We start from the raw sequence: 9,573 nt of genomic DNA on the forward strand, positions 1-9,573 counted from the left end.
CCAATGCCATCATGTAATTCTGACCTTTGGATTTCTCTTCAATTTGTCAACCCAGTTAACGATCAATGGCTCACAACTGACTTCATCAGGCTTTGGTATAGTCAAATTTTACTTGTGGTCCCTCTGTTATGTTCACATTTGTAATCCAATCATTTTTTATTTTAATTTAATATGATTTGATCTTTTGTTTTTATAATATTTTTAGATAGTCTAAATAATTAATGCTATTAATTGTTTCGATTAAAATACTAACATGAATCGTTTCTTTTGAGAAAAAGAGGCAGTATTCGTTAAAGAAAGAAACGTCGACAATGGCAAAGTCAAAACTATTTTTACAATAGTAAAAATGTAACTTTATCATTTTAATAACATTTATCTTGTAATTTTTAAAGGGCTAAATTAAATTTTATCATTTTAAGGGTTAAAGTGTAATTTTATCACTATTAATTTAAATTTATAAATAGCCTAAATTAAAATTTTACTATTTTAGAGAGGCCATGAACCCTCTATGTCTCTAGTACACTTTGCCAATAAACTTTGATGGACTAAAAGAAGAGAACAATGACAGCACTTAAAACCCGAGCCAATAAGCTAACCCAATGTACTATAAGCTAGCTCCCCTCATACTCACCCAAATTAACCAACCTATTAACAGTAATAATGTCAACAGTAGAAGAGGGACAAATAGCACAATCAAAGTAGTTCACTTGAGATAAAACCTTTCGTGTCAAAACATGAGCCCCTTAGTGGCAAACTTATTTAAATCGATTAAATGGGTTGGGCAGGGCGATTTTCAATTAAAATTTGTGAGTTTGGGTCGAGGTTGGATTTTGGTCAAACCTGTATTACTTCGCCTCGTAAATTACCAAAGTACTCTTATAATAATTTTATAACAAATTATTTAATTTAATTAAAATTTTGAACATTTATATACTGTTATAAGATTTTAACTATTTTTAATGCATATTAGTTAACTATTTTCATTTTTATAATATTTTATAATTTTATTTTATTAAAATTTGTAAAATTAATATTTCAAGATAGGTCAAGTAAGATATAAAGTTTTTTTTTTTTCGTGTGTGTGTTGGGATATGATATTAAAATTTTAATTAAAATTGAGTTTATGGCGAAGTTGAGGTATGAGGTATAAAAATCGGGTTGGGCTCGTGATGAGCAAAAATTCACTCCATCCCATTGTCATCTATAGCCAATATTATTAATTATTTAAACTAATTAATGTTATTTATAAAAATATAAGAGCTAAATTATGTTAAATCAAAGTATATTGACTAAATCTCAAATTTAAGAATAATAGAGGGACCAAAACTAGATTTTGAACCCTTGAAATTGGTTTGGCTTTAAAGAAGAACAGGAATCTAATATAATGCCAACCGTACCTGATTTTTTTCTCTGTGATTAGACTAACTCCACGTCAGCAAATTATTAAAATAAATGGAAAATGGTTTGAGTACAAGCAACCGAACTCCACCGCACCCCTACGCCCCCACTTGCTTCATTTCAAACTTATGGCGGCAGGGGTAAGAGAAGTAGTTTTCCCGTCAAATCCAAGGATATTTTCGTCATAGAAATTGCTGAATTTGCTGCCCGCTTCCTTAACCAATGGCAAACTCGCTTTCTAAAAATATCAAATTCCCATCGTCATTCGCTTTTTGTGTTTCCCAACGTTGCACCTGTCCGCACCTGATGGCTTCACCTAGCCGGCCAAGACACGTGGCGTCCACCCTTTGACCCCACGATTCGTAAAAAATAATAATAAATAAAAATAATTATTTTAAAAGTAAATATTTAATTACTGAAAAACAAAAACGATAAAACGACCACCTCGATATTAAACTATAGTATAATTTTTATTTATTTTTTATTTATTATCAAAAGCTAATATGCAAACTGGCTATCAGCATTTTTTTTTTTAAACTTGTTGCTTCCATCTCCGAGGAGTCACCACCGGTGAAGTGATTTTCAATGGCTGGGGATGACTCAGTAGCGAGTCTCTATGGAGTTTTAGTGGATCGGTGTTTGAGTTTGGAAGCGAGTCATGTTAAGTTAAGAGAAGAGTTTGATGAGCTTGTGCAGCAAGATAAAAGAAGTGATGAAGAAGAAGTTATGGTAGCCTCAGATTCAGGCGATTCCACTTCATATCCCGTCGTCGTAACTTTTCCCGGTTACTTCTCGACGGGAACACCTTTTAAGAACGTGTTGGATTCCATTGGACATGCTATCCATGTCTCCTCGATTACCTCGGGAAGGATTACATTTTGGTACCTTTTTTTTCCCTTTAATTTCTTAAAAGGAATTTTGAAGTTTTTTATTGATCCTTTGTGTAGTTACTATGTTGGTTCTTTTGAAATGATTGATTCTCGTTTCTGGTTGTTTTGTTGTTTTCACGATGAAACAGTTGTTTGTATGATAATTGTTATAGATTTTAAAAACTGTTTTTTGTTGTATATTTTGGTTTTAAAGTGATAAACATTAGTACTGTTAATTGAAAATTGGAAGTTGGGTAAGGTAGGAATTCTAGATCATGTTTAAAATGGATGCCTTCTCTTAGGATAAGCAATAATGTTGACTTTTAATGAAATTTAAAGCATATAAGAATGTTAATGTAAAGAATAAGGAAGCATTAGATTGGGTTTCTTTTGTATTCTTTTTGTTGTATTCTTCTTGTAGTGTATAGTTCTGAAATATAGTTAAGATGTTCGATAAAAGTTCGCATCCAATTCGAAACCCTCTTTTTTTTGTTTTCTTGTAACCTTTTAGAGTTGGTCGGTACGGATGCCCTGCTTTATTTTCATATGGCAGGAAATTTATTCGCATCAGTTACTTTCAAGATTAAATTTCTACAACTGCTGGTCAAAAGATACCCAAACCACATAGATATCTAGTTTGCATTCAAGTTTTCTAAGAATTTCTATAATTAGTAGTCCAAAGAGTACTAGAGTAATAAGCTCACTTTTTCAAGAAACATGATAGTCTACATGTCCTTTCCTCTTTTAGCCCGGTTTTTTTTTTTAAGTGGTTGGTTGGCTAAATGTGTACTATTCATATGAGTTATGGTGTCAAAGGCATCTATCTTTATCTAGTAAAGTTGAAATTAGCTAATAATGTTAATGGAGAATGGGGATTCCCATGCCTATGAGATCGAGTATGGAATTGTGTTTACTCACTTTAAATTGGGTATATGTTTCGCTCTTTTCATGCTAGGATTGGAGATTCTATATTTTACGTATTCATATGATTGAGTCCTTGAGTTTTCAAAATAGTGTAAAAGGAAGTGTTTCAAATCATTGCTATTTGACCTGGACCTCTTCTAAAAGAGTCGAGGCATTTCGAATTGTTGACGTGGACAAAATCAGGGAAATTGATATTATAATTTTTCTCTTCTTTTTTTTTTTTTATAAGATGCTTTTTGATGCAATTCGTTTGTATTCTTTTCTTCTTGATTGATATGTATATTCAACTAAAAAATTCGTTAGGTAGTTTTGATTCCTAAGGAATGTTGAGAAGTGTCTTCTATTTTATATTACATGTAATGAGGACCATGGTAAAATATTTCACCTTGGACTATGGTAACTTATTACTTATATTTGTTGCTTGTCTTTCAAGCTATATTCTACAGAAGCTATAGGATAAAAAATCAAGGGCCAGCTCTTCAACTGATTTGAGATTATTTATGCGTGCTTTCTTTCAGAGAAAAAGCATCTTCGAGCTTGCTGTTAATATTGTTATCTTTTAGGCATTAGTGAAATGGTCTGCCATTAAAGTTGAAGAAAGTTTTTCTTTTTTTTTTTTTTCTTTTTATTGAATCCTTTTGTCACATGTTCATTAAATCATGCATCACTTTCAAGTTGTGCAGCTGATAAAGAAAAGGGTTCTCTTACCACAGGAATCGCTCAGCTGAAAATCTTTTCGGATGGAAGTCCAATGAAGTCTTGGGACAAAGAGAGAGAGCACTTCTAATAGCTGAAGAATACCATGCTTCCCTTAAGAAAATTATGGAGAAGTTGATCTCTGGGCAATCATGGTCAGGTCAGTTCCCTTTCAAGAGGAGATCAGGTGAAATATTTATGGCCTTGGTGAGTAAAAGTCCATTGTATGAAGATGGTCAGCTTACTGGTGTGGTAACAGTTTCAAGTGATGCGGCCATTTTTAATGGTTTAAATTCAGAGAATACGGGACCATATCAGGATCATAGTAGACCAAGGAGGTCAAAGATGAAAGCCATGCAGTGGCATCCACCACGGCCACAGATTGCATCATCTGTTTCTAATCTGGTGGTTATGTATAGCATTACTAACGTTTTTGCCCCATTTTTCTTTCTTTGTTTTCCATTTCTTGTTCTAATTTCATTTTTTTTCTAAAAAGCTTGACATTGTGCACTGTCAAAACACCCAGGCTTCAAAATTTCTACTCAAGAAACAAGATGGTGTAAGCAACTCATGTAATAAGTCAATGGAAGAACAGGATGCTGCAACAAGTACAGTAGACAAGTTAGAGACTCCTAATATAGCAGTAAGGCTTCGTTCTGAGATTGCATTTCAGCTGGTTCTATATATCTTTAAATTAGATACCTAACTTGTTTTCCTTTCTCTCTTGTATTATTCAAGGAAGGTGAACTTAACTCCAGTTTCCTTGAATGGAGGAACACAGCCGTAGGAATTAGCTCTCAAAAGGATGATACTGCATTCGATCTTGCTCAACCTAAGAAAATTGTATTGACATACTTTCAGTTTAGTTTGTTATAAGCTTATCTCAACCAAATGTTTGAATGATAGTTTTGGGATGTCATAGTTCATAGTAGATAAATAGCATTGCATAATAACTAATTAATGAGAAGTTCCGAATTCAGAATTCTTTAGGGAATTTAAACTGTCTCCAATTGCGTATGCTTGTTCATATCTTACTTCAATTTGTTTCTGAAATCATTAAAACCTGCAGAGTAGACATTATCATGTTATCACCCTACTGAAGATTGCATTCATTGAAGCAATTCTACCTCTCTGTCATATCTTTTTCATATTGTTGAACACTTTTTGCTAAATATTTGATGGAATGACTGCAGGCTGCAAAAGTCTTGGCGAAACTACACATCAGGGGACCTAGCAACCACAGCAACGAAGATGATGAATGTCCTCAGAGAAAGGATGCGACTAGTAGATCGGCAACTAATGATGTGAAAAATGAACATAATGTTTCTAGGGGTTTAAAAGCATCAATTCAGAACCACTTCGATTCTTCCTCTATGGCTGAAAATGCAATTTTAAGTGTAGAAAAGCACACTAGTCCAACACTTGTTGAAGAGAGATCAGTTGTAGACTCTTCGAGAGAGTACAATGGAAAATTTTCAGTAACCGGAATAACAGAACCCACCGCAGGATTAGCGTGCCAAGTAAATGAAAATGAATTGGACCTAGAGTTTCTAAATATGGATGCATCAGAGATGGAAGATGAATCACAAAAGCAAACAGATGGTAAAGGCTTCTCAAGCTTAGGGAACAGCACAGGCAGCCAAGAAAGTCAATCAAGCAAAGGGGACAACAATGAGTCAAACTCTATGGTTGACTGTGAGATTCGCTGGGAAGATCTACATTTAGGGGAGGAGGTTGGACAAGGTAAACTTCTTTTTTTTGAGTTTTGACATGCTTATATATGCCTGCATGCTGGTGCACCTGAGTAAAATAGAAAAAGAAAAAAAATAAAGTTTGACCGGTAAGAAGTGGATTCTGGCACTATTTAAGAGACTTACTCTGGCTCATGTTTCAAGTGAAGTTTAAGATGCGTGTCTGGTAAATGTTACCTGAAATTAAACCATTTTAAAGGTTGTTAATATTACTTTTGTTAGACCTTCATTTTAAAGTGATTTTTCCAAGAAGTACGTTGGTCATTACATATGGCTCCATTGTTGTTTATTGGTTGCACTCTATTATTTCCTTCAATGATAGTGTTATACTTTTTCTAATATCCAATCAATTTGTTTGCTTTTCCCCTCAGGCTCTTTTGCAGTTGTTTATCGTGGGATTTGGAATGGATCAGTAAGTTCTTTCATGCATTTGTTTCAATTTCTTGTACCAAATATTCATGTAAAAACATTTACTAACTTGGACAAAAATCGTTTGCTGCATGAAGGATGTTGCGGTTAAGGTCTATTTTGCTGGTGAATATAAAGAATCAACATTACTAGATTACAAAAAAGAGGTACCCTGAACTCTTCGTTTTTGATGAGGCAATATCATGTGGGAAATGATCTGATACATAAGAGTTTTGTTTCTTACTCTTCAGATAGATATAATGAGAAAACTGAGACATCCAAATGTACTGCTGTTCATGGGAGCGGTGTACTCACAAGAACGACTTGCAATTGTCACCGAGTTCTTGCCTAGGTAATGAAGTTGCTATTTTGTCCAAGGGGTACTCTATCAATGACCCTCTGTTGATAATTCAATCTACAGAGGGTGTTTCGGTGTCCTACTTTATTCTTTTCCACCATTGTTTGTGCTAGGAATGATGTAAAACACTCTTTCCCATTTTGTGATAGTACCTGTTTACATCTAGAAGATCAACTAAAAAGTTTTATGTACACTTATCCTTTATTGGTGGTATGTAGCATTCATTTATTGTTGTTTGATAACCAGGGGAAGCCTATTCAAAGCACTTCACAAGAATAATCAGGCATTGGACGTTAAAAGGCGCATGAGGATGGCCCTTGATGTTGTGAGTTTTCCATCCCTTTTCCTTCATCCCAAGTTCCCGGCTGGTTAGCTTTCAAAAAGAAAACCTCACACTACATTTTTCTCCACAGGCTCGAGGCATGAATTATTTGCATCATAGGAATCCACCAATAGTGCATAGAGACCTAAAGTCTTCTAATCTCCTTGTTGATAGGAATTGGAATGTCAAGGTAACATATATCGGTTGATATCTTCAAATAGTTCGAGCTGGTTTAATCATTTACAGATTGCTTACGGTTCAATTAATGTCTTAGGTTGGAGACTTTGGCCTCTCTAGGTGGAAAAATGGAACTTTCTTAACCACAAAGTCTGGAAGAGGAACGGTAATGACCCCTTCTTATTATTTTCTGTTCCTTTAATAGATCATGTAGCGGAAATTATGCGAAGAAGAATATCAATATGTTTTTTCGTACTTGTTGCGTCAATCTTGTACATAAAAATCACTTGCACAACAAGTTGCTGAACTTCATTCGATGTTTCTCTAATTGCAGCCCCAATGGATGGCCCCGGAAGTCCTCAGGAATGAGCCTTCAAATGAAAAGTAATCTTTAATTTCTAGTTTTTTCCAGTTAAGACATTAAGCATCAAGTTGATCTTTCTTTAACCTTCCCTGGTTCCTGACATCAATCCTAAACAGGTCTGATGTATTCAGTTTTGGAGTCATCTTGTGGGAATTAATGACCGTCTCCATTCCATGGAACAACCTCAACTCTTTACAGGTCTTCCTCTTTAACACACCTCAAAACTTTATTTCCTTTCTTACAAAACTAACATAAATCTTTGATCTTAATACTATATTGAAACCACAATGCAGGTAGTTGGAGTTGTAGGCTTCATGGATAGACGATTAGAGCTACCAGAAGGCCTTGATCCTCAGATAGAATCTATCATCCGTGACTGTTGGCAAAGGTATATGTCGATCTTGCTCTATTTCCTATCTTTACTTTTTCAAATGGAAGCAAATGGACAAAAACTAACCATTTCATTGTGTTCCAAACAAGCAGTAATCCAGAAAATCGACCATCGTTTGAAGACATTATCAATAGAATGACAGGCATTGTCCAAAAATCTGCCATTGGATTAGGTCGAAGACACTCGGAGCCTTGAAGTTGCAATGGGTCATTAGAAACAATGTCACTTTTTTCATTCATTGGGTTGGCTATATTTTAGAGCTTAGGCTAACAGAAGAAAAACATCAAACAAATGCATTGTACAAATACCTTAATTTGTAGCTTACCTTTAGTTACCATTCCTCCCCATTTTGGAAAACACGAAATAAGAAGAGGGGAGGCCAAGAGTGTTGCAATGTAAGATTTTGGGGTTTTTATAGAAGAAAAGCAAAGCTACAATAATTAATTTAATTATTATTTGGATTTAATGTATCTTTTTAATGGATTGAAATGAAGTTATTCCAATGTAGTTGCTATTCAGTAGATGGTATAGATTTATATAGATATTAGTTTTAATGTAACATGTTTTGCACATTTGGTATTGCAAAGGCCAGTTCCTGAAGTATCACCATCGGTGATGAGAGTAGGAAAGATGCGATTCGGGGTTAAAATAATGTTTATTGTATTATGTTAATGTTTAAATTTGTTGATACAAGGGGGATGTAGTGATGGTTTGTAAGGTTCAGTCTTGGAGCAAAGAGTAGTAAGAAGGAATGATCAGAATGTGGGTGTCTGAAGAGGAGCCAATGAGAAGAAGAGACAAGGAAAGATGAGAATGAATTTGGAGTAGAGATAGTATCCTTGCTTTTATCCTAATATTCATAGGCTTTTAAGGGGTTACCAATTGTCATTTTCAAGGTGTCATATGTCGGTGTATTAATCTTAGAGTTAGTGGGATTTAATCAACTTATTAATGTTTTGTCATCGTAAGTATAAGTAGTTATGTCAGGACGATAGACATATATGATGATATATGTGACATATAAATGGTAGAAACTCTATCCATGTTAGGGGTGTGATTTCGATGATATTGAGTGGCGAGATTTTGGGCTTGCAGGTGTCTTTAGCTTACTAAGTGATCTTTCTTAGCCAAAGATGGTGATCCGCAATATTAGGGATATAAGGTGAGTTTGTGAGATATAAGTATGACAACTGCCCCCTTAATTGAATGGGAAGTTATAAAGTAATATCATTCGAGATATTGAGCTCTGTAATTTATCCTTGATCCTTTGACTATAGCGAAGTGGCTTGTATTATTGTGAGGTACCTGTTGCGAGGTGTAATTTCTTTAAGCAATGTAAGTGTTCGAATTTGAAAATTTGTCCTTAAAGTGCTATAAACTTTGAAAGTATTCGAAAATTGAAATGAATGTTGATTTGATAAGAGCATGATTCAAAGCGAGACGTCCTACCATTGGCATAATGGGTGTGAGAGGAGACTAATACTGTGTACTGAGCTACACATCACCTTCTCACTAATTTGAAGGGTAGTTTATTGGGGAATGTACTACCACGTGCCTTGAGCGTTATCATATGCTCACTAAACTTTGAGAGCATGCTTTGCTCCTTAGGCCTTTATAAAAAAGAGACCAATAGCATTGAATTTTTTATATTTCTATCGCATTTCTTTGAAATTATCTTCTTTTTTTTTCGCTTTTATCAGTTTCAAACACATGGTTCTTCATTTCACTTTCTTTCAACAAGTTTGGAATTTTTCTTCTTTCATTTTTATTTACTACTTTCAACAATTGTTAGCTATAATGGCAAGTCAGGGCCCCGGCAGTGCAAGTTCATTGGCGACAACTTTGCAAGGTTCTAAGTAGAAAAGATTAGGGGACGAAGTGGGGACTAGTGTGACGCTATGGTCTACCATCGAGG

General features: G+C 34.6%; 1 protein-coding gene across 8 annotated transcripts; it reads left to right on the plus strand.

Moving 5' to 3' along the window:
* Positions 1-1,839: 1,839 nt before the first annotated feature.
* Positions 1,840-8,176, plus strand: LOC108480293 (probable serine/threonine-protein kinase SIS8). Of its 8 annotated transcripts, none has more exons than XM_017783232.2 (15): positions 1,840-2,279; positions 3,905-4,295; positions 4,414-4,530; positions 4,626-4,730; positions 5,081-5,630; positions 6,010-6,050; positions 6,145-6,213; positions 6,298-6,398; positions 6,651-6,729; positions 6,818-6,916; positions 7,001-7,069; positions 7,238-7,287; positions 7,384-7,465; positions 7,561-7,655; positions 7,751-8,176. In XM_017783232.2, exons 1-15 carry the CDS (start codon positions 1,984-1,986, stop codon positions 7,851-7,853), a joined length of 2,247 nt encoding a protein of 748 aa, XP_017638721.1. In that variant the 5' UTR covers positions 1,840-1,983; the 3' UTR covers positions 7,854-8,176. The 8 variants fall into 8 exon arrangements, with proteins under 8 accessions (XP_017638721.1, XP_017638722.1, XP_017638723.1 ...); XM_017783233.2 differs by having other exon boundaries at positions 3,905-4,292; XM_017783235.2 differs by having other exon boundaries at positions 2,143-2,279; positions 3,867-4,295.
* The last annotated feature ends 1,397 nt before the right edge of the window (positions 8,177-9,573 follow it).

This window comes from Gossypium arboreum, chromosome 1, assembly GCF_025698485.1.
Source record: "Gossypium arboreum isolate Shixiya-1 chromosome 1, ASM2569848v2, whole genome shotgun sequence".
In the NCBI taxonomy this organism is placed as follows: Eukaryota; Viridiplantae; Streptophyta; class Magnoliopsida; order Malvales; family Malvaceae; genus Gossypium; species Gossypium arboreum.